We start from the raw sequence: 25,816 nt of genomic DNA on the forward strand, positions 1-25,816 counted from the left end.
GTACCAGAAAAAAACAAGTAAATCAAAGGGAACCTTTATATGGGGAGTTAAATTTCAGCTTAAATTCCCAGCAAACAGGCTAGGAATAGGTGTGTCCAACAGTGAAATGGCTCAGAGCACTAAGTTCAAGAAGTTTTCAGAATAATTTATGTCAGATAATCTATTAAATGGATTGCATTTTGCATTGGAAGGATGACTAGATTAAATCATTATAGACTCTAAGACCCTAAAAGCTTCTGTGAGGCCAATCAAAAACAGAAAATGTAGAAAGGATACATGTATACGTATGGCTGAGTCTCTTTGCTGTCCACCTGAAACTATCAAAACACAGTTAATCAGCTATACTCCAACACAAAATAAAAAGTTTAACTAAAAAAAAAAACTTAGAAAGTAGCCAAAAAAAATAAAAGCATACTTTCAAAATAACCTGTGACATATTAGATAAAACATATATGAAAAGGAAAAAGACTATAAAAATGACTATGTAAATCATAACTAAGAAGGCTAATATATGTGAAAATTATTAATAGAGAACCACTACTTTCTTTTTTAACCCATTACTGACTACAGAAGTACATTCTGAAGTTGCCTCTTCACAGTTTAAAACAGTCCTTGATATTCAAAAGCACAAAATGAGGACTTTTTTTAAAAAAAACATTAAGGAGCACCACTGCCATCTTAAATTCTCACCTCTGAGTGAGCTTCAGCCACCACAGGTTTATCCATATAGCCTCTGCTCCTATCTTATCCCTTACCTAAGTGAACAACTGGCATAAACTATTGCAGTCTTTTGTGGCTAAGTTAAGCACCTTCTAGAGGTAACTACGTAAACCAGTCCTCCCCAACTACAGGTTTAAAAGAGTAAATGTTCTCCCCACACAGGAACTTTACAATAGGTGCAAAGTATTCAGTCAAAGGCTACCACTTGTTGTCTCCTTTCTGCACACCCTCAGCCCTGCTCCACATACACACCTCCATACTGACCTAATATCCACCAACTGCATCAACTTCTAGCCTTTTGATGCCTTCTAGGTGCAGATGATACACAGTAGTCTACAGTATCTTATAATCAAGTAGTCTTATATATATCTTATAATATATATATCTTATATATATCTTATATATATCTTATAATCAAGTAGTCTACAGTATCTTATAATCAAGGGTGGCCTAAATTAGGGATCTTCACCACAGGCAAAAACATTATTCCTTTAGAATTTTGAATGGATGTCCCCAGGAGAAAGACTCCTGTAAACGCACTTTACATAGTTGCATTTAAAGAATTTTTTCACAGTTACTTCGGTATACTATTTTTCAAACTTCTGATCTAAGATATCACTAATGTATGACCTATTCTCTTGAAAAGAGCAAGTACCAATGGTGATGTCAATAAACTAAAATACAAAAGCAAACCTGCTATAGAAAAGAAACAGTGAAACACACAAAAAAATAATAGCAGATAAGTTAAAGTGATAGAAAAAGAAAACTTATCCCTCAACGTTAAGGAGATTTTTAAATCACAGTAAAAATCCACAATGTAGAACTCATCATATACTTGCCCAATTTTTTTTTTTTCTTAATCAGAAACAAAATCTATCAAAGACTCACATTTAAACATGAGTACTTAGACTATTATTACCCTGTGAATTTTCCTGGAATGTTAAGAAATCACCTGCAATAAGCCCTTTTCCACAAGTTCTTTCAGTGGCATGAAGACTTTACATTTTTTTAAAGTATGAGCTCCAAAATAAATTCTCAATTCTGAGAAACATTTGAAAATCACCTGTTTTGTCTCTCAGTATTCTGTAGCTCCCTGTGGTCCCTTTTCAGATGTTTGGTCAAAGACGTAAAGTATTCTTTTAAAAGATTCTGGAAAGGTTGCTGTTTCTCTGGACTAATTATCTCACTAGGAGGAAAACTCAAGTTAAACTTCTCTGCAGCACTCTTTACTTTCCTTGGTACAAGTCCAGCAATATCATCTCCACAATGTCGACAAAAACTAATCACCACAGAAACATGAGTATGGGATTCTCGATCAGCATTAATAATATTTTTCAGCTGTTCATAGATTAAGGAAAGACCTTCCTTGTCAGTGAAAATCCCAACTATTGTCAATTCTGCAATGAAACGCAAATCAGTTCTTAACTTGGTAATGTTAGGTGTTTTCTCTTCTTTCCTGGCTTCAAAATGTTTTTTCCAAACTTGAAGAAGTGATGGGGCAAAGTCAGCGTAGCGCTGGTGAAAGAGCGAGCATAAGTGCACAGCACAATTCACGTCGGATATTTTTAGCTTTGCTTCCACAATAGAAGCTACAGCCTCTGCAATGTATTTGCTTAAATTTAGGCCATTAAAATCATGGGACAAGGAGTCTCTCTGTTGTTCTGTAATAGTTTTTAGTTTCTTGACAAAAGCGGTATTTTTCTTCAAACTCGAATCTAGTCGGCTAAAGAAATTTTCCTCTGGTCGGTTGTCTGGAGCATTTTGGTTTTTGCTACGAAGTTCTTTCCGTAACTGATGTCGTTCCCAAGCTTCCTGATGAAGCTGAAGTGATTCCTCTTTCTCTCTATATAAAAAACAAACAAGTAAGTAAGATACCTTGTATATTTTGAAGCATAGCTGATGAATCCCATAAGAGTGAAAGCCAATGAAAAAGTAATTAGAAAAGCAACAGAATCCAAGAGGAACAAAAGATGCAAAAGGCCCTTTCATCACTTTAAAGACATCTGATTAATGACAAGATAATGAGAACTCATTCTACTGATAACACTAAAAGTGGCAGAGTGGAGCATTTTTTAATAACTAGATTAAAAATCATTCTGCCAACTGGCAAGCTAAATTAATATAACTTTTTACTTGTCAACTGTAACTCAATAAAGCTGAAAAAAATAACTGGATAAAACACAGGATTCTTAATACAAAAAAACAAAGTAATATGTTTGGGAAAATATAAAACCTAAACCAAATAAAAGCACTGGGGAAACAGGGGAAAAAATCCACAAAAAAAATAATTAAAGAACAAAATTACAAAAGAATACATTAAAATGCTTTGAGTTAGGTACCATTTTTCCATACTTCAGCATTAAATAAACCTCTCTTAATAAAAGTACCTTTCTTAATAAAAGTTTAGGCCTTAAAATTCAAGTATAATTAAAAGCTCATTTAGGAACCAGAAAAACGATAGGATAAAAGCACTTTAATAAAAGGTTAGCAGACTTAGTTTATCCTGAGAAGATTTAAAAACAAATCTACTTCTGTTTCCACTAAAAAGATGGAACATGTTTAAACTGCAGAAGTAGTAAAATAACTTGGGCACGATTGGGAGAATGGGGATAATCTGAGGCTTCTGAGACACCAAAATATGTAACTTTAAAATATATATTTCTAATAAAACAGATTTTCATCTTTCTAAGATAACCATTCCTGAGTTACTCTATAATTCTACAATTTTTCCACTAATAGCGACAATATGCCAACAAAGAGTTACATCTATCACTGAGAACAGGGACATGAATCTCTTGGAGGCCTCCCAGCCACACAGAAGCAAGATTAGCAGTAGGAGTACTTGTTAACAGAGTATTTACTTACATGCATTCAATAACTCAAATATCATCTTTATTAAAAAATACTTTGATATATAATGTATATATATATATACACACAAAATGAAAATATTTATACTTACATATTTATCTATTTACAGGTGAAATAATGTGATGCTTTAGAATACTCAAGGAAAAAGAAGGGTAATTGCAGATGCTGGGTAGATGGGAAGGGGTACTAATTTATTCCATTCTATCTTTTACATGCTTGAATTTTTCCAAATAAAAAGTTGGCATTTTGGTTACTATTTTTTTTTAAGCTCTTTGTTATCGGAAGGGTGAGAGAAAAGTTAACGGTGAAATGCAATATCCTTCCAAATCATTTTAAGTAAAATAAAAAATAAGCAAGAAACTCTCAAGAATCAAAGCTCTGAATATTCCAAAACTATTGCTATTGCTTTTCAGACCTAAGACTCCAGTTCCTCATTAAAAACAGAGGTACTGAAGAACTTTGGTAAGTAGGTAACTGAGCTGTTCAAGAGATTCATGAAAATTCGTATTTGCAAACAGCTTTTAAATTACATATATGAAGGGAAGAGCCCATGCATTACTGGATTAGGTTTCATGCACTATTCATCAACTGTCATTTCAGCTACATCCTGGTAGTCTTTCTAAGAGGACTACCTCATTTTTCACCAGTTCATTATGTCACTTGCACAGATTTACAAGGTTATAAATAGATTTTGATAAAGATAAAAAAGGGAAGCATTTTGGAATTGTACTTAAAAGACAATGGTTTTAAGGTCAGCCTAAGGTAAGGTAAAGGTAAAGCTGCTCAGTCCTATCCGACTCCTTGCGACCCCATGGAGCCTACCAGGCTCCTCTGTCCATGGGATTTTCCAAGCAAGAGAACTGGAGTGGGTTACCATTTCCTTCTCCAGGGGATCTTCCCCACCCAGGTCTTCAGCATTGCAGACAGATGCTTTACTACTAGGTTCAAAAATCAGCTGCTCTACTATGTACTGTGACCTTAGACAAGTCATTTAATCTCTTGAAGCTTCATTTTATTAATCCACAAAACAAGCTTACTTCATTAGGACTGCCTTAAAGACAGGTACTGATACAAATACAGAGTTTGGCATATATAAGAAATGCAACAGCAGCCATTAAGAACTGAAGATTTTCGGGAATTCCCTGGCAGTTAGGACTTTCACCACCAGGGCTCAGGTTCAATCCCTGGTCAGGGAACTAAGATCCTGCCAGCCACACAGCATGGCCAGAAAAGAAAGATTTTCAACTTAGAAAGACGACATACTATACCATGAAAAAAAGATTTTCTAAAAAGAACAAACAGCTCAAATTGCCCCACCTCAAAAAAAAAACTTTTTAAAGGTTACTATTATTTAATTTCAAAAGTTAAAGCACTGTACGCATGCCTGTAGTCAGTGAAACTAACAGAACAAGTGAATTAAGATACTCTCAACTCTCAAGCAACTGCACCTTGCAAATTTTATTTCAAATAATCATTGTTTTTCCAAAATATTCCAATCTTCCTATTTCTACACATCAATAGTTAGAATAAATGTTCTTACTTCAACTGGGCAGCCTCTTCTTCCTGCTGACGTTTCACCTGTTCTTCTTGCTTCTTTCTCTCCTCTTCTTCATGTTTCTTTTTTTCTTCTTCCTCTTTTTTCTTTAATTCCTCCTCTGCCTTCACCTTTTCTTCTTCTTTTTTCTTGCGTTCCTTGTCTTCTTTTTTTCTTTTATCTTCTTCCAGTTTCTTCTTCTTATCTTCAGGGACCTTAATAACCTCCTTCTTGGCGGTAAGCTTGATCTCCTCTTTTGGTTTCTCCCTGCTGCTCACTGGCCGCCTTTCACTGCAGTCTTTTTCCTTGCTGTTTAGTAAAGATTCTTTTTCTTCCATACTTGCTGGCTTTTTACGCTCAGCTGGCATTATGTTACCCAAGACAATCTGTAAAAGAATGTCAGCATTATAATCGCAGTGACTTTTTTTTTTTAGTAATGTGACACTTATTTTGTTAAGTGGAACATATTAATGCAACTTGGCAACTGTGAGATTAAATAAAATGCATACAAAACAAATACTATTTCAGTGATAAAATAATTCACTGATCATATTCCATATTCTATCATTATTAGTTATGCTTATGTCTAAGCACTTTTTTTCTTTTTACTTTTTAGTCAGGAAATAGTTTCTACAAGAAGTAGAGAGCACAATATAAGGAACCTCCATGTACCCATTACATCCAACCACTATCAGCTTCACAGCTGATATTAAATGACATATCATTTAATCATAAATACTTCAGTACTATGTGAGAATATTTTCAACCAGTTTCACCCACCATACTTCACAACCATTACTACATAATACAATATTCAAGTATTTAAGTGGGAGAATAAACAAGCTCTTACCTCCTGTGAAGCAACTAGTAAAATGGACAAGACTAGTAAATTTCATCTCACTGCTCTAACTGTATCAAACTTTCAAACACAAAAACTGCTAACTATCCCAAATTAGACTATACCTTTCATCTCTTTATTAGTAGTCAAAATTAGTCTATAAACATAATGATTACTATAAATAATACATAAATTAAATATTCTGTTCTATATTTGCCAATACAATAGCCACCAGCCCAGGGTTTTCCAGACTCAAGAGTACTGACATTGTGGGCAAGAGTTCTCTGGTAGGAGGAGGGAAGGCTACCGTGTGCACTGCACAAAGTGTAAATGAAGTATCCCTGCCTTCTACACAGTAGATGCCAGTAGTATTGCCCCAGTTTTAAAAAACAAAAATTACTCAGACATCACCAAATTTCCCCTGGGGGCAAAATCACTACCAGCTGAAAACCACCACACTAGCCACACATGGCTACTTACACTGTAAATTAATTAAACAGAATCTGAAATTCAGTTCTCCATCACTATCCATAATCCAAGTGCTCAACTCCACATGCCCCTAGTGGGTATGACCTCAGACAGTGCAGATATAGAGCATTTTCATCATTATAGAAAGTTCTATTGGAGAGCACTGGTCTATAGTACAGGCTTCATACAGTTTACTGGAAATAAACTCTGGAACAAAAAATGTATTCTCCAGCAAAATTCATGATTTTCTTTTCTAAAAATACATGTCTACTTAGAGCTCAGTGTTCTCATGTCGTTTCTTTTATGGACAATACTTCATGTTATAACTCCTAAATCATTTGAAAGTTGTACACAAGAAAATCAAAATACTTTCCATTTAAGAAGTATAAAATTACTTAAACTACCTAGGGTATTTTTTATTTTAAGCTAAACACTCAATATACTCAAATATTTTCAATATACGTTTTAAATTACATCAATAAAAACTATATTAGCAAATAAAACATTTGCAGTAATAAATATTTTGTAAACACAAAGCATTTATTTCAGCCCTCTAATAAAATATTACCAGAGAAAGACAGTCTAAGCCAACTGAAGCACTTTCAGTGATTTTTGGAGGCACATGGCATAGTCTGTATCTTATCACAGCCACCTCTTCCTTCCCCTTTTCTGTTTTACTCTTATTCTCCTCCACTTCCATGTTCTATGCATTTTTTTGGACAATGACAGCCAAAGGCTTCAGATAACCCTACTTGTGGAACTTGAACAAAAAAGGGCTGTTAAGCCTGTTTAAACAATCATTAAAATATATAAGAGCATAACTACTTATGTGGGAAGACATTGTTAATATTTATATTACCTGGAAAATGTAGTATCAACTTCTCATGCAGTTTCAATTAAATACTTACCACTGCCCTAAACTGAGTGACTGCCCTAAGGCAAGCAAACTTTCAAGAGCAAATACTAATAGTTATTAGCTACTTCTCACAAAGTAAACATTTTACATACATTATCTCATTTAATAATAAAATCTTCAGGAGATAAGCTTTATTTTCCCTATTTAATAAATGAGTAAAAAGAGACCTGACCAAGTAACTTGACCAAGGCTTCTACAGCTAGTGACAGAGCTTAACCAAAGTTATTAAGAATCCTGAAGAGGATTCTTGATCAGGAAAACCTGACAAGAGATACTGACTACACAAATCAGAATTACATATCTCAGAGTAGAAAGAGTCCCTGATAATGGTTAAGCAGTTTTTACATTATGTTTTAACTTTCGGCATATTCTAGCTAAAAGATACGGGAACAGGTAATTCCTAGATAATCAGATAAACTTACTTAGGGATATCTGCAATTATATGCAAAAAATAGTAAGTTTTATATAGAATTTGTACTTTCTGATGTGAAGCAGCAACATGCAACACTTCAGCTAATACGGGAAAGAACAGTTCTCAGAATATAAAAAAGAATGGTACCAAAATTTATATTATTTCATTTATGAAGACAAAAATTAGAAACTAAGTTCTGTTAAAACATTAAGAAACATACTTGGAATCTGACAAATTTATAAAGGATCATCATTTATCAGCACAACAGTCCCCCAAACTTTTGTGATTTTCCACAGTACTCATATATTCAACAGACTTTTAAATGCTTTTTATATCAAACTGCAGCAGTCTTTCATGAATTAGATTCTGCTCTAGAGCATGACAAAACAGATTCTCAACAAGTCCCTCAAGTCTTGGCAGTGGTACCTTCTTTGAACCATTTCATCCTTATACTACAAACATAAACCCAAAGTACACCTGGAACTAAATTTAAGTGAACAAAAATATGATGAAAATTTTAAGGTTCATGTTAAGGTAGCAATGCACCATGAGAATATAATATGAGCTTTAAAGTCACTCAGACTTTTTTAAGTTTGCAAACTCTACAACCTGCTAGCTATGGAAACAGGGCAATGTAACTTCTATGAGTCCATTCATCAATAAGATGGAGATAACTGCTACCTCTCTTACAGACTTCTCAAACTTCAAGTCTAGAAGAGAGCATGAGAGAGCCATTCGACAAACGCTTATTCTCTTTCACAGAGAAAACTGAAGAGTTAAGCCTAAAATAAGAATTTTTTAGAGCTAGGAGTACTAGATTTTAACTACTCCAATTCTCAATTTTTACACTGAGGGAACTGCCCAAGACTACACAACTAGCTTAGTGACTGGGTTGAGACTCTGTGTCCAGTGTTCTTTCCCCCTATATATCCCAAGACTTAAAAAGTCAAGTAAGGACTTCCCTGGTGATCCAGCAGCTATGACTCTGGGGGCTAGGGTGGGATTCCTGGTCAGGGAACTAGGTCCCACATGTTGCAACTAAAGATCCCACATGGTGCAGCTAAAGATCCTACATGTCCCAACTAACACTCGGTACAATCAAATATTTTTTAAAAGCCAAGTAAAAAATACAAGCTACAGAATTCAGATTAAGTATGTATTTGTATCACATCAAATTTCAAATATGAAAATTATATTGTGAAATGCTAATTTTAGCATTTCACATTTTAATAAACTCATGCTTTAATATTTTACCTCGTCTTTCAAATAAAAACTAGAACTTTTAAATAGAGTCTGTATGATAAAAACTAGTGATCTTTTTAATTGGAATATGATTAGCTCCTACAAGCCAGTATAATTACATTCCCACAGTCCTTAAAAGGAAGCCATGCTTTAAAACCACCTTTCTAGCTCCCAAAATAGTGTCCTAGCCCTTGGGCTGTATATTTTATTTGGTTTTCTAAATATACCCTGAACTTCCAGAAGAATGTAAAACTACTTTACTAGTAAAACAGGTACTTCCGATGGTCTGTTGGGAGAGTGCAGAGAAAGGGGTGTTTCCCTTTAAAGCTATTTCTCCGCAAAGGATCATATGGATTATGTATGAAATCACAATGAGACTGCTCTGAAAATGCTCCAGAGTGAAAGAATGATATTTAATCTTTTCGTTATGGGTTATTCATTTAAAATGTTCTAAGGGCAGAACAGCACAAGGGCATTACCTCCCAGTCTCTCACTTTAAAGAACGTCCTCAGTATAAAGGACTCATTCAAAGTTTTTACAAATTCCACCAGAATTCAAAAATGATCTTCTTGATGAGTCGTACAGTTCTTCTAAACACTTAATAACTCTGCTAAAGGGGAAAAGTGAGGGAGAGTTTTCCTCAGGTCTGATGCATCACTGCGTGCAAGTCCTAAAAGAGCAGGAGAGCCGACGGTCCGGTCCAGACTGTCCCCTCAAGCTTATAAGCTGGCTCTGCTCCGCCAACCAAACACCCTGCGATCGCCTCTTTAGTTCAACAGGAGGACCGGGAAGCCCGGGATGAAGGCAAAGTGAAGACTCCTCAGCCCATGGGACGAAAAAGAAGTCCACCCAGGAATGCCTGCCCACCACTCACCGATCCACCGAACCCCGTCCCCTGCACCCTCTTCTCCCACAACCCCCTGCTCTCGCTCCACACGCCTCAGCTCCGCTCGCTTCCTCGCCACAACTCCCCTTCCCACCGGGGTCCACGGTCACCTTCGCGGACCGTCCCTGCCCCAGCCCTAACTTCGCACCCCACACTCTCTCACCGCCGGAGCCCGACACGCTCCGGCCGGTCTCCCGGCTCCACATCCTCCCACACACACCCTCCCCATTTCCTCGCCCTCGCTTCCCTCCCGGCTCCCAAAGAGCTCTCCCCAGCCTCCCCTCGCTCTCCTCCACACCCCCAAGCCTCTTCACCCCGCCACGGCGGGCTCCCCGCCTCCGGCCCCGAGGCCCACCCCGGGCATATGGGGCAGGCACCCCCTCGACAGCCTCTCCTGCCTCCCTCCCGCGCTGAAGGGAGCCTCCAGAGGAGAGGGGTCTGAGGAGAACGACGCCGGACCCGCGGTCCGTCTCCTGCTCGCCGTCCCCGGAGCGCTGGGGTGCCGAGTCGCCTCACGGGTCCCCGGGGGAGTAGGAGTCCAGGCCGGTGCCCCCCTAACCCCGCTCCCTCCTGGTCGTTGGAGCGGAGGGGAAGGAGGTTCCCCGGGACTCACCTCGAGCCTGTTGTCAACATTAGCCCCGGGTTTCCCAGCACCAACTCCAGCGCTCGGGCTCTCCCCTCCCCTCCCCCCACCTAGCTCGCAGCCGAGGGCCCGCCTTCCCTCACCTCCCCCTCCTCCCTCCGCCCGCGGCCCTCCTGTCCGCCACTCACCAGCGCGGCCGGGCTGCGAGTGGGGGCGGGGCGGAGGACGGCGGAAAGGAAGCAGCTGTCCCCACTATTGCCAGGTAGAAAACAGTCCGGCCTTCCCTTCCGCCGGCATTCCCTCGCTCTTAGCTTAGCTCCGGGGCGAAGGATCGCGAGTGAATGCTCAGATAGGTGCCACACACAGAGTGGCGGCTTCAAGCTACCCAACTCAAGGAGAGGAGCTAATTTTTCAGACAGGCAATTGGCAGGGCAGCCATAACCTGCACCTCCAGCCAGGACCTCAGCGGAGGGGAGGAGTGTTCGGAGGACCGAAGGCAGGAAGTGGATTGGTCGCCAGGAAAGGGAAAGCGCCTGAATTGGAGGTGCGCAAGCGCAGGCGCTGGGGGAGGGAGGCCGGAGGGGGAAAGCGAGAATGGGGAGGGGCGGAGCTAACAGGAGGTGAGGAAGGGCGGTGGAGGAGTAGGCGAATTACGGAGCGCCATTAAGGACAAATTTAGCCACGTGGTTCTCAGCTGAGTTTCCTGGAGTGTATATAAGGAAGAGTCTAAGAAGGGAGAGTTTGATTGGACTAATTCGTGGGGTGAGGTTGAGGATTTAGGAAGCTGAAAACTGGAGGAGCTAAGAATATGTATGGTGAGGAAGGTACAGGTTGTTAAGGGACGGATCTAGATTTAAGAAAGTCCCATAGGGGAACTTCCAGAAGCAGTTTTAGCTGTTCAGTCTGTAAGTACCCCACGGCTGAAGAAGGATCAAGGCTTTTCTCATACAGGTCTTAGAAAGTACCCAGTTGGAGCCAGGAAGTTTTTTACAGTAGCATCATCTCCCCGAATTGCTGAATGAAATCCCCAGGTTAAAAAATTGGCCAGTCTTGCCATTTCTTGTAAATTTGGAACCGAGTCATTTTTTTTTTTAATGGCCCAGCTTATCTAAACACATTTTCTCTTAAATTGATGAATTCGTGCATCAGGCCTCTGATTTTTATCGAAAAAGTGTGAGGTTTGCCAACAGACTCTGTCTGGGTGTTAAGTACTGTCGGCCTTGGCTGGTCAGTAGCCAAAGGAACAAAGGTGCAGAACTGGTCTTCATTCTTGTTTTTGCGTGCGGTGCTCCGCCTACAAAGTAAGCTACTAGCCACCTCAAATCCTTGACGCATATCTAATTCACTTGTGTTCAGCCTTTGTACATTTGTCTCAATTTACTGTTTTTACTTACCGTTCTTTTTTTTAAATTGTATATTTGGTTTACAATCTTATGTAAGATTCAGGTGTACAACATAGTGGTTCACAATTTTTATTTATAGTGATTCACAGTATTGGCTATATTCCCTGAGCTGTATAATATATCCTTGTAACTTATTTATTGTACATAGAATTTATATCTCTTAACCTCTACCTGTTTCCCCTACCCCTGCCAGCTCTCTATTGGTAACCATGGATTTGTTCTCTGTATCTGAGTCTGTTTCTTTTATATTTACTAGTTTCTTTTCTTTTTTTAGATTCCACATGTGAGTGATAATATACAGTATTTGTACTTCTCTGTCTGACTTCCTTCACTAAGCACAAAATGCTTCAAGGTCATCGTGTTGTTGCAAATGGCAAAGTTTCCTTCTTTTTTTGCTTGAGTGTGTATATGTGACATCTTTATCCATTCATCTGTTGGTGGACATGGGTTGCTTACACTTAGATCATTTATTCTTAGCACATAAGTTACTCTTTCAAACTGAGTGTTGATGCTTCTTGTACTTAAAAAAAAAAAAAGAAAACCTATCGATAGGCCCACCTTTAAAGGACTGTGAAAGAGAAAGACAGACAAATACTGCTTTTGTATCATTGATGAGCCATTATGAGAGAACAGTCCTAAAACACCAAGCCACCAAGTTCTCCTTGAAGTTTTTTGCATTTTTGTCTGATTATCTTAAGAAGATTCACCTGTGCTGTTGATCAGTAACGCCTTCTTCTCAATCCTTTGCTTGCCATCTGGTGTTAAAAAGAATTCAGGTATTAAACTGTGAGTACAGGGATCAAAAAAGAAGAGAATATTTGCTATTTTACATTTGTTATTTTAATAATCACAATAATCCTGTAGGTAAGTATTCTGAATTTTATAGAAACTGAATCACAAAAGATTAATTTATTAAAGATCAAAAAACTAGTAAATATATTCTCTACTATCATACTGAACTCTAACTGCAAAAACCCAAGCTCTTTTTGCTATGTCCCACTGCCTTAATGCACATTTTTACATAGACTGAAAATGCTGCCAATCGTTTTCTTTCCAAAGGAGCATGTCAAGCAAACCACCAAAAATCCTCTAATGTGGGGATGTCATTGAATCTTACCTTAAGGGAATACGTTGCTCTGAAGAAGCCATCATTTTTGCATTGTGATGACTCAAACTTCACTATTTCTTGAAGCTAAATTAAGTTTTTTAGTGTTTATTTAAGTAGTTCAGAAAATTCTCAGAAATGTTCATTCTTTTCCTTTTGCTTGCTTCACTTGACAGAACTATACCATATGGAAAAAACAGGGAATTTCCCTGGTGGTCTAGTTAGGACTGCACTTTCTCGACCAGGTTCAGTCCCTGGTCGGGGAACTAAGATCCCGCATGCTGTGCTGTGTGGCCAATAAATGCACACATACATAAAGTAATGAGATCAAAGAAAATGTAATAAGAGAAGAAGGTCCAGGACTAAGCCCTGAAAAACTTCCAAATATAGACATTAAAGTCCCTAAAAAGGAGACAGTGCAGAGAGGGGAAAGCTGGAATGTATAGCTTTATAAAAGCCTAGAAAAGAAGTGGCTAACTATTTCAAATGTTACTGGGAGAACAGGTAACATCAGGCAGGAAAGAACCCATTGGATTAACACTGTGGGGCTCAACACTTGAGTTTTTCAGAACCAGATCAGTGAAGTAGTGGACATGGATTGGAATAGTTGACTAAATTCGGTCTCAAGGAGTCAGACACAACTGAGCAACTGAACTGAACTGAAATTGGAGATGAAAAAAGTGAAGACAAGTATTTGAGGCATTTTACTCTGAAGATTGGTAGAAAATGATCTATATGGAGAATGTGAAGTCAGGGAGGACTTTGTGTATCTTTCATGTTGTTTTTTTTATTTTTTAATGAAAAATACAGAAAATGTTTATTAATGGGAATGATCTAATAGGGAAATACTGGGGTTACAAGAGGGAGAAAAAGATAGCAAAGGAGGAAAATCACTGTGATGGAATAGCATCTAAAGTACAAGTGGAGGGACTTCCCTGACGGTCCACTGGTTAAGACTCCAAGCCTTGACTGCAGGGGGCACAGGTTCGATCATTGCTCAGGGAACTGGGATCTCATATACTGTGTGCCACAGTCAAAAAATTAAAAATGAAGTACAAATGGGAAGAGTGTCTTTGATAGAAGAAGGGGCTTTTCCAATGAGTCAGCTCATCAAATCATGTGGCCAAAGTATTGGAGCTTCAGCATCAGTCCTTCCTATGAATATTCAGGGTTGATTTCCTTTAGGATTGACTGGTTTGATCTCCTTGTTGTCCAAGGAACTCTCAAGAGTCTTCTCCAGCACCATGTGGTCATGAGTTTAAAACCATCCAGCCTACATTTGCCAATATCCCCAGAATAAATGGACAGTTAGATTTAATCAGCTTGCCCCCCCTACCCCCGCCATGAGACTAATGGCAGAGAGACTAACTACAGGTATCGTGAATGTTTGCAAAAGAACAATTATAATGAAGGATTGTAGGATCTACACTGGATTTGGAGGGAAGTTAAAGGGAAATGAGGTTTATATGTGAGTATGGATGGGGTTAACAGATTGATAAGAGTACATGTTGCAAAGAAAACTGACAAAAGAGCCAAACCTTGAGTGAGTCAATGGGGACAGACAAAGACATCAGAAAGTGGTTCTGAAGAGTTACCATAGCAGGAGGTGTAGACAGAAGAAGCAAGCCCAACTGGGTCAAAGTTCTTGGAAGAGAACTGGTTTGGAAGCTAAGGTAGGAAACCGGAAACACTGTAGCATCTGAAATCAGACTGCTCCTGCTAAATCACTTCAGTCGCTAAGTCACTTCAGTCGTGTTCGACTCTGTTCGACCCCATCCCTGGGATTCTCCAGGCAAGAACACTGGAGTGGGTTGCCATTTCCTTCTCCAATGCATAAAAGTGAAAAGTGAAAGTGAAGTCGCTCAGTCATGTCCGACTCTTCAGGACCCCATGGACTGCAACCTACCGGGCTCCTCTGTCCATGGTATTTTCCAGGCAAGATTACTGGAGTGGGGTGCCACTGCCTTCTCCGTGAAATCAGACTACATAAATCCAGATTCTAGTCCCAGTATTTACTAGCTATTCAAACTTCACAGCTTTTTATTCTTGAAAATTGTAATAATAGCAGTACTATTTTCTAGGGTTTTGTGAATAGTAATTGAGGTGATTTAAATAAAAGCACTTAACACAGTGTTCATAGTTTATGCTCTTTAAGTGTTAGCTATTACCAAATCATTTTGCTAACAATAAACACTATCATCTGAATGGCTGTGCAATTTTTTTCTTTGCCCTCCCACTGATATGAAACCGGTGCACCAGGAACCTTTTACTCCAACATTACGTATCCTGCTAAGAAACTAAAAAGGAAGATAAAAAAGAAAGGGGAAATGTCAAATCACCTCAGTTTACATTGTACATTTCTTACAATTTTGTCAATTATACCCCAATAAGACTGAGAGAAGAAAAAAGAAATTGTGTTCTCTACTACTGTAAACAATAAAGACAGAGGTGTGTAAATATCTCTAATTCTGGTTTCACTTTATTGCCCAGTAGAATAACCATCCTCAGTATTCTTTGGGGAAACTAATGGCTAAGTAAGTGGTGAGAAAACTAACCCTATGTCATCTAATTGATCTCAGTTCATTAATTCCTGACTTACATTTCTGAGTCTTGGCTGTGAGATAATTGTGATGATATATACCACATACACTTCAAACCTAAAATGTCCAAAATTGAACTTAATATTGGCCTCCAATCCCACCTGTTTCTTTTTCTGTTTTTATTCTTTCAGTTAATGATGCTAAAGGGAACCAGATAGGTCACACCGAAATGTGCTAGTTTATCATAAGGATTGTTCTGAAAATGAAAGTGTTAGTCGCTCAGTCTTTTCTGACTCTTTATGACCCCATGGACTGTAACCCACCAGGCTCCTCTGTCCATGGGATTTTCCAGGCAAGAATACTGGAGTGGGTTCCCATTCCCTTTTCCAGAGGATCTTCCCTGACTCAAGAATTAAACCTGGGCCTCCTGCATTGCAGGGAGATTCCGTCTGAGCCACCAGGAAGGCAACTGAGAATCAGCAGATTCAGAAAGAGTTCTCTAGAACTATGCTTAACTGCCTAAAAGCAGAGCATGGATTTCCCTTTGTGAAAGTGTATCCCCCAACCCTCAACCCCAGCATCAAGAACTGTCACCAGAGATGGAGAGACAACACCCAGATGGGTTTACATAAACAGATCTTACTAAAATAATCCTTATCTCCCATTAGTTCCCCCATATATTTTCTAGTGACTTAACACAAGTTTGTCATCCCTGGAGAACCAAGCTCCCCTTCCTCTGTTAGAACGGTACCTAAGCCCAGAGTCTGACTGCTTTGTGTTTCACTTTCTGTGAACTCACATAAATATAAGTGAAAATTGTATGTCTTTTCTCCTAATAATCTGTCTTTTGTTAGTTTAATCTGCACAGTCTCAATTAAGAACATAAATTCAGTTCAATTCAGTTGCTTAGTCGTGTCCAACTCTGCAACCCCATGGACTGGAGCACACCAGGCCTCCCTGTCCCTCACCAACTCCCAGAGTTTACCCAAACTCATGTCCATTGAGTCGGTGATGCCATCCAACCATCTCATTCTCTGTTGTCCCCTTCTCCCACCCTCAATCTTTCCGAGCATCAGGGTCTTTTCAAATGAGTCAGTTCTCTGCATCAGGTGGCCAAAGTATTGGAGTTTCAGCTTCAACATCAGTCCTTCCAATGAACACCCAGGACTGATATCCTTTTGGATGGACTGGTTGGATCTCCTTGCAGTCCAAGGGACTCTCAAGAGTCTTCTCCAACACCACAGTTCAAAAGCATCAATTCTTCCGTGTTCGGCTTTCTTTATAGTCCAGCTCTCATATCCATCTATGACTACTGGAAAAACCATAGCCTTGACTAGACAAACCTTTGTTGGCAAAGTAATATCTCTGCTTTTTTAATATGCTGTCTAGGTTGGTCATAACTTTCCTGCCAAGGAGTAAGCATCTTTTAATTTCATGGCTGCAGTCACCATCTGCAGTGATTTTGGAGCCCAAAAAAATAAAGTCGGACACTGTTTCCACTGTTTCCCCATCTATTTCCCAAGAAGTAATGGGACTGGATGCCAAGATCTTAGCTTTCTGAATGTCGAGCTTTAAGTCAACTTTTTCACTCTCCTCTTTCACTTTCATCAAGAGGTTCTTTAGGTCTTCTTCACTTTTTGCCATAAGGGTGGTGTCATCTGCATATCTGAGATCATTGATATTTCTTCTGGCAATCTTGATTCCTGCTTGTGCTTCATCCAGCCCAGCGTTTCATAAGAGGATAGAGGAAAAGTTATTCCTCCCCAATAGTTTCTTTGTCCTTCATCATCTCTTATCCAAATGCAATCAGTGTCTTTTTTTTTCTTTTTCTTTTAAAATTGTATTTATTTATTTATTTTTGACTGTGCTGGGTCTTCATTGCTGCGAAGGCTTTTCTCTACTTGTGGCCAGCAGGGGCTACTCTCTAGTTACTGTACCCAGGCTACTTTTTGTGGTGGCTTCTCATGTGGAGCACAGTCTAGGGCACACAGGCTCAGTAGTCGTAGCACACGGCCTTAGTTGCTCTATGGCATCTGGGATCTTCCCAGACCAGGGATCAAACTTGTGTCTCCTGCATTGGTAAGCAGATTCTTTACTACTGAACCACCAGGAAACCCCGAAATCATTGTGTCTTAAAAAGATCTTGCCTTGGGAGTTCTCTAGTCTAGTGGTTAGAACATTTTCACTGCCTTGGCCAGAGTTCAATACTTGGTTGGGGAACTAAGATCCACAAGCTGCACTCAGCAGGGCCAAAATAAATAAATGAATAAAATTTTTAAAAAGATCTTACCTCGGTCCTCCTCTGTATCCCTCTGCCACAACCTTAGTTGAGACCAACATCAATTCAAACCCACACCATTGGCAACAATGTTAATTCTTCTACCTACTTACTTTTAATTTTGTCCCCTCCTGACCTTAGCATCATCTCAAGTGTAAATCTAACTGTTTAACTCCTGTGCAAAACACCCTTTAATGGCAATAGTCTCCAAACTTTTCTGGTCATACAATCCCATGGGGAGGGGAGGAGGATATACATTCCCAAATCATGTGTATTTACTTAGATATAAATTGTGTGTATATGTATTACTACCTAAATTTGTACATAATAGTTAAATGTTCAATATTTTTGCCTAAATAGATCATTTTGCATATCTCCAAGTGACTTTGGAAGCCGCTGACTTAGAGGGTAAAATTCAGTCCTTAGCAGGAGATCTTCATAGCTCTTGCCTGTATATCTAGTTTCTGGCTCATTCTCCACAGGTCTGAGTTCTAGCTGTAGTTCCTAAGTTGCATGTACTGAACCAGGCTTCCCAGGTAGCGCTAGATGGTAAAGAACCCATCTGCCAATGCAGGAGACAGAGGTTCGATCCCTGGGTTGGGAAGATCCTGTGAAGGAGAGGTGGGTGTGTCAACATACTCCAGTGTTCTTGCCTGGAGAACCCCATGGGCAGAGGAGCCTGGCGGGCTGCAGTCCACAGGGCTGCACAGAGTCAGACACGACTGAAGCAGCTTAGCAGAGCACAGCACGTGAACGGACCTCCTCTCCCCTTGGTGCACATGTTATGAGTTTGCCTAGAATACTTTCTCCCATGAATGTTTTCAGCCTAGTCGCTAAAGGCATTCTTCATCCCCACCACCCTACATATGTTGGATTAAGTCTCTGTCCCTACTTGGGTTCCCATAGTAGTCTCTGAACAACTCAGTTCCAACATTCACTATATTATATGGAAGTAATTTGTTTGTATTTGCTTTCCCGTTAAGACTGTGAGCTCCTTGAGACTATGATTTGTATCTTATTTATCTTTGTGTCCTGGGGCCACAATCACATTTTGAGAGAAGAATTAAAAGTAAATGAATATAACATTATAAATCAACTATACGCCAATTTCTTTTTAAAAAATGAATGAATATGAAAAGGATTAGAATATACCACCTCGACATATGCCTAGACTTTGGCCTATGGATTATTTTGAGCTGAAGGCAATTAAGAGTCAACAGATGAAGAAAGAAAACTTCTTGGAGCTCCCTTTATCTGACTAAAAGCAGAAACTGTTGAGAAATGGAGTCTGCCATAAATATCCTCCCTGGGAGATTTATGGTTCTAAAGATGAAAAGCCAACATGAAGATGAATCTACACAAACAAACCTTATTAAAATAACTGTTCAGTTCAGTTCAGTTCAGTCACTCAGCTGTGTCCGGCTCTTTGCATTGGAAAATAATGCTTACATATAGTTTATACAGGTAATATATCTTATATTATTAGTTCCATTGCTTACTTCATGTATTTGCCTACCTACAATTTTCTGCCCCAGAAGTTCACCCCTTTTTTTTCTCTAGTCACCCTTTGTTAAAATGATGTATAAGCTTCTGAGTCTAACTGCTTCAGTGGGCTTTCACTTCTTTTTTGTGTAGCCCCATTCATGCAAAATTAAAAGCATCAATTAAATTTATATACTTTTTCCCCTGTGTTAATCTGTTGTCAGTTTAGTTCATACACCCCAGGTACTAAATCTAAAAGGGGGGAGAGAAAAAATTTTCCTTTCCATAAAACTTTTTCTTGGAAGAGAGAGAAAAACCTGTGTACTTATGCAGGAATGTGTACGATTAAACTAGAGTGAAAAGAACAGAATATTTTAAAGACTGAAATTTCATTTTCAGGTGGCTCAGCAGTAAAAGAATCTGCCAGCCAGTGCAGGAGATATGGGTTCAATCCCTGGATCGGGAAGATCCTCTGGAGGAGAAAATGGCAACTGACTCCAGTATTCTTGCCTGGAAAATTACAATGACAGAGAAGCCTGGCAGGCTACAGTTCATAGGGTCACAAAGAGTTGGACACAACTAAAGCATTCAGGCAAAAACAATAGTAAATCTTAACAATCCAAATATAGGATTCCATTTCCCTTTTTGTGATTTCCATTAAAAGTAATTCAAATTTTTAACACTGGGTGGTTAAAAACTTGAATTACTATTGAATGGATGAATGGAAAGATAGACACCTCTTTCTTAATGTGTATCAGGCATTTATCCACCTAATGTTTCTATTTGGTAGTTAGAAAAACAATTTTTCTTGTTTTTATAAATGGTGAAGCTAGGACTTAACATAGTTTAATAATGTGCCCAGTATGATACAGTTACTAAATAGAACCTCCATTCTGGACCATCTGATTCTAAAGTTCACAGCCTTATTTAATATTTCCTCCTTTTCTAGGGTGTTTTCTCTACCTTACACAACTGTGTACAATACCATACACAGGTTAATACAGATGGCCGTTTTACACAATCAGAGGATAGAATAAGAAAAGACATAATTTTATAATTTAGTCCTAACAAGACCAACCAACACATAGACTAAAACAAGAATCTCTGCCTGGGTCAGTCCATATCCATGAAAGCAAAATGCAAAGGGAAGAGAACTGGAGCTGGTCTTCAGTTCAGTTCAGTTCATTTCAGTCGCTCAGTCGTGTCTGACCCTTTGCGACCCCATGAACCGCAGCACGCCAGGCCTCCCTGTCCATCACCAACTCCCGGAATTTACTCAAACTCATTCCCATCGAGTTGGTGATGCCATCCAGCCATCTCATCCTCTGTCGTCCCCTTCTCCTCCTGCCCTCAATCTTTCCCAGCATCAGGGTCTTTTCCAATGAGTCAGCTCTTCGCATCAGGTGGCCAAAGTATTGGAGTTTCAGCTTCAACATCAGTCCTTCCAATGAACACCCAGGACTGATCTCCTTTAGGATAGGTCCAGTCTTAGAGCCCTGCTAATGTCCATGAAACTAGGGCAAGTTGTTTGTAACTTGTCTGTGGCTCAGATACTTCTTTTTAAAAATGAGTACATTAGACTTTATGATCCCTAACTTCATTATTTTAATTTAATTTTGGCAACGCACTTTGTCATAGCTTCCAAGTATTTAAGCATTCAAAAGTGGCTACCTTCCTAAACCAGGACAAAATCGTCACATTGAGAAATATAGCTAGAAAAAAAAAGGTATTACTCAGGGAGTCCTCTGGCATCACCTCACTTCTTGTGCCAGTTGCTAAGGGGAAGGGAAAGGAGTGAGTGTCATTTCTAGCTTATTTTTCTTCTGAAATTTTCTACACTTTACACAGGATGCCATATACATTATACTCACCTACATTTTCCCCACAGAAGCTGTAGAAACAGCCATTCTGTTGTGTTTTACCCTCTTTCTTCCAGTTGAAGGGAAGACTCATTTAAATAGGGATGTCATTTTGTTTTAATGTTCTCATACTCAAGATTTAATATCAGTTTAATGATAATAATAATAAGCTAGTCATCGAAACATGCATATCACAATATGTAAAATAGATGACCAGTGCAAGTTTGATGCATGAAGCAGGGCACTCAAAGCCGGTGCTCTGGGACAATCCAGAGGGAGAGGGTGGGGAGGGAAGAGGGAAGGGGGAGTTCTGGATGGGGTCACATGTGCACCAGTGGCTGATTCATGTTGACGTATGGCAAAAATCACCACAATATTGTAAAGTAATTAGCATCCAATTAAAGAAATTAATTGAAAAAACAATAAGCTTGTAACTATAGTTCTTTGAAATGATATGGTATGTTTTATCATCAGAACTATTTATGCAGCATCTAGAAGAGGAAATGGCAACCCACTCCAGTATTCTTGCCTGTACAATCCCATGGACAGAGGAACCTGGTGGGTTACAGTCTATGGGGTCATAAAGAGTCAGACACCACTGAGTGACTAACACACACAACCACAGTTCTAATCCTTCGGGCAGAGTGTCACAGCAGTCTGTGCAAGAGTTACTTGAGAGTTACATGATTGACAGGCCAAGGATAAACACTGCATATACTTGAGTCAAAGCTTCCTATGAATGGTCATGGAGGTACAGTAGGTGATCTCTAAAATGGTTCTCAAGGATCCCTTTCTCCTCATCGTCATGCCCTTGTGTAATGTTCTCCCTCTGAGTGTAGACTGCATTTAGTCTAGTGGGTATAATACAGTAGAGGTGACAGGATGTTACAGCTAATATTAGTTTTCAAAAATACTGTGATTCATCTCCCCCATCCTACCCTACTCCCACCCCTGCCCACTCCCTAAGGGCAGTTGGCTGCCATGTTGAAAGCTACCCTTGGAGAGACCCACAGAACAGAGAATCAAGGAAGGCTTCTGGCCAATAGCCAGTGAGGGACTCAGCCCTGCCAACAAATAAATGAATGGAATGAAAGTTGATTCTCCCCTGCTTGAGCTTTCAGGTGAGATCATAATCTCAGCCTGCAGCCTGACTGCAACCTCGGAGCAATCTTGAGCCTGAGGTCCTGAGCCAAGCTGTGTCTGGAACACTGACCTACAAAAACTGCGAGGTGATACAGGTTTGTCATTTCAAGCCATTTAGTTGTGAGGTAATGTCTTATGCAACAATAGATAGCCAGTAGGATGATAAGCATTATTATTTTAACATTACATTTTGTTTTTCTTTTGGCCATGCTATGCAGCATCCGAGATCTAGTTCCCCGACCAGGAATTGAAACTGGGAACACTGCAGTGGAAGCTCCAAGTCCTAATCACTGGACAGCCAGGGAATTCCCTACCTTACATGTTCTATTCATACAGTTAAACAAATATATTTTCTAATTATGACATATTTCAGACTTTAAATCTGACCTAAAGTCTTCTTTTTCATAAACACTTTTTTTAAACTCCATTGACTCCTGAATTAACCACACAATTTGTTTTCATTCATTCATGCATGCATGTAGCCATCTAATTTTTCTTTTTTTTGAGGCTTTTTTTTTTTTAAGAGCAGTTTTAACTTCACAGCAAATTGAGAGGAAGGTACAAAGCTTTCTCATATACCCCCTTCCCCCACATTTGCACAACCTCCCCCACTATCAACATCCCTATCTCATTGTTGTTTTAATTTGCAATTCCCAAATGACATACGGTACGGGGCACCTTTTCATATGCTTATTTGTCATCTATATATCTTCTTTGGTGAGTTGTCTGTTAGGGTTTTTGGCCCATTTTGAAAATTAGGTCCTTTGTTTTCTTATTGCTGTGTTTAAGAGTTCTTTATACATTTTAAATACGAATTCTTTATCAGATATGTCTTTTTTTTTAAAGGCAAATATCATATGATATCACTTATATGTGGAATCTAAAATATGACACAAGAGAAACCCTTTTCATGAAGATGGCACTGAAGGCGAAGAAGGAAGCCCCTGCCCCTCCTAAAGCTGAAGCCAAAGCAAAGGCTTTGAAGGCCAAGAAAGCAGTGTTGAAAGGTGTCCACAGCCACAAGAAAAAAAAGATCCGGACGTCACCCACCTTCCGGGGGCCCAAAACACTGCGGCTCAGGAGGCAGCCCAGATATCCTCAGAAGAGCGCCCCTAGGAGAAACAAACTTGACCACTGTGCCATCATCAAACTCCCCCTCACCACCGAGTCAGCCATGAAGAAAACAGAAGACAACAACACACTGGTATTCCTTGTGGATATCAAGGCCAACAAGCACCAAATTAAACAGGCTGTGAAGAAGCTCTATGACATTGACACGGCTAAAGTCAACACTCTGATCAGGCCTGATGGAGAGAAGAAGGCATACGTTCGACTGGCTCCTGACTATGATGTTTTGGATGTTGCCAACAAAATTGGGATCATCTAAACTGAGTCCAGCTGGCTAATTCCAAATATAAAAGTTTTCACTATGTACTATGACACAAATGAATTTGTCTTTGAAACAGAAATAGACAGACTCACAGACAAAGAGAACAGACTTATAATTGCCAAGGGTGGGGTAAGGAAGGATTGGGAGCTTGAGATTAGGGGATGAAAGCTATTATGTATAGAATAGATAAACAACAAGGTCCTATAGTGTAGCACAGGGTACTATATTCAATATCCTATCATAAATCTTAATGGAAGAGAATGTGTATATATCTATAACTGAATCACTTTGCTGTACTGCATACATTAACACAACATTGTAAATCAACCATACTTCGGTAAAATTTTAAAAAATATGTCTCTTTTTAAAGGTTATATTTTAGGGCATATAAATATATAATATATTAAATATATAATATATTATATATTTAAGGTTCACAGCAAAATTGAGGGGAAGGTACAGAGGTTTCCTACTGTACTCTGAGGCCCTACACATGCACAGCCTCCCCCACTGTCAACATCTCTCATCCAAGTTATACATTTGTTGTGGCTGATGAACCTACACTGACACATCTTAATTACTCAAAGTTCATAGTTTACATTAAAGTTAATCCATAGTGCTATACATTCTGTGGGTTTAAATAGATGTATAAAGACATTTATCCATCATTATGGTCAGATCCATCTTTTGCAAATATTTTCCTCCCATTTGTGACTTGTCTGACTCTCTAGACAATGTCATGCATCCAATTTTCAAAGTGTTACTATGAATCAATCACTGTATTGGAAATAAAATACAAAAATGAATAAAGCACTATTTCTGGCCTCAATGAAGACAGACAGAAATTGATAATAACAAAATTGCATCAGAGACCCACTATTATTCTAGGCCATTTCATTGTCCATGTAGAAGACTCTGTCCTGTATCCTTACTTCTTTGGATCTTAACTTTAGCTTTGCCAGTTTTAACCTTCATCTCATCACTTCAGCATCATAAACAACTCCATCATCTCAATCGCTTTCTTTCTTTAATAATAACAATAATAATAGTGGTAGCTAACACTTATTGAGTATCTAATCACTGAACTTTGTGTGTTTTACATAAATGCTTAAATATTTTACAGGTAACTATATAGTTAAGAGTTCAAGGAATCTGCCTAAGGCCTATATAGTGAAGGGAATCAGGGCATGCTACCCCAAATATTTCACTTTGGCATATTCATTATTTTAAGCTGAAGGCAATTGAGAAACTGGCTGCCCCCTTTCTACCTAAAAGTAGGCAGAAATTTCCCTTTGTAAAAATGACATAGAGTTCCATTTGTAAAGATGATATAAGTTTCCTGACTCCCATACTAGTAAGAGGAGAATGATTCTTACCAGCAGAGATGAATTGAGTCTGTCTGCATAAGAAACCATACTAAATGCTAACCCTTCTCTATCACACCTTTTCTAGTCACTTTTCACAGTATACCATTCCTAGGAGCTCAAAACTTTTTTCCTTTGCCTAGTGTCTTCTTCATAATATTGTATATTACTCTTTGTTAAAACAGTATACGAGGCCCAAAGTCTAGTCACCCTTTTGGATTTTCATTCCTTTCTCTTAAGCCCCCATGCATGACAAATATTAACACCAATAAATATTATGCTGGAATTTCCCCAGTGGTGCAGTGGCTGAGACTCCATGCTTCCAATGCAGAGGGCATGGGTTCAATCCCTGGCTGGTGTTCTAAAATTCCACATGCTGCTTGATCACACACACCAAAAAGGAAAGAAATATACGCCTTTTCTTATTTTAATCTGTCTTTTCTCAGTTTAATTCACAGTCACCAGAATCAGAACATGAATGGATAGAAGATAAATTTTCTTCTCTCCTACAGTAATAAGTGGCAGGACCTGGATTCAACTCTTGGTTTCTCTGACCCAGATCTCATATCACTATACCTATTCTTTATCTTTTGAAAACATATTAGTTCTGATAGAAAAGCATTATACAATTTTATACTGGAACCCAAGTCTAAGAGTGCATTGCATTATTGTCTTCAATTTAAGGACTGGTGAGTAGAAACTGAAGATTGTATTTTAAAATGTATTACTTTATTACAAGTTTTGTCAAGGACAGAGGTTTTGGGGACTTCTCTGCTGGTCTA

At 39.0% G+C, this 25,816-nt stretch overlaps 1 protein-coding gene and 1 pseudogene across 1 annotated transcript in view; one reads left to right on the top strand and one right to left on the bottom strand.

Moving 5' to 3' along the window:
* Window positions 1–10,603, bottom strand: part of UPF2 (UPF2 regulator of nonsense mediated mRNA decay) — a 90,310-nt gene extending 79,707 nt beyond the window's left edge. Inside the window, exons 1-3 of the mRNA XM_065920980.1 lie at window positions 10,501–10,603; window positions 5,132–5,511; window positions 1,784–2,563 (exon numbers count right to left, since the gene is read on the bottom strand). Of these exons, the coding sequence (XP_065777052.1) occupies window positions 1,784–2,563; window positions 5,132–5,493 (1,142 nt within the window). The 5' untranslated portion in view covers window positions 5,494–5,511; window positions 10,501–10,603. The remainder of the gene's footprint in view (window positions 1–1,783; window positions 2,564–5,131; window positions 5,512–10,500) is intronic.
* Window positions 10,604–23,190: 12,587 nt separating this feature from the next.
* Window positions 23,191–23,667, top strand: LOC136157780 (large ribosomal subunit protein uL23 pseudogene; annotated as a pseudogene).
* The last annotated feature ends 2,149 nt before the right edge of the window (window positions 23,668–25,816 follow it).

This window comes from Muntiacus reevesi, chromosome 2 (genome assembly GCF_963930625.1).
Source record: "Muntiacus reevesi chromosome 2, mMunRee1.1, whole genome shotgun sequence".
Taxonomy (NCBI): domain Eukaryota; kingdom Metazoa; phylum Chordata; class Mammalia; order Artiodactyla; family Cervidae; genus Muntiacus; species Muntiacus reevesi.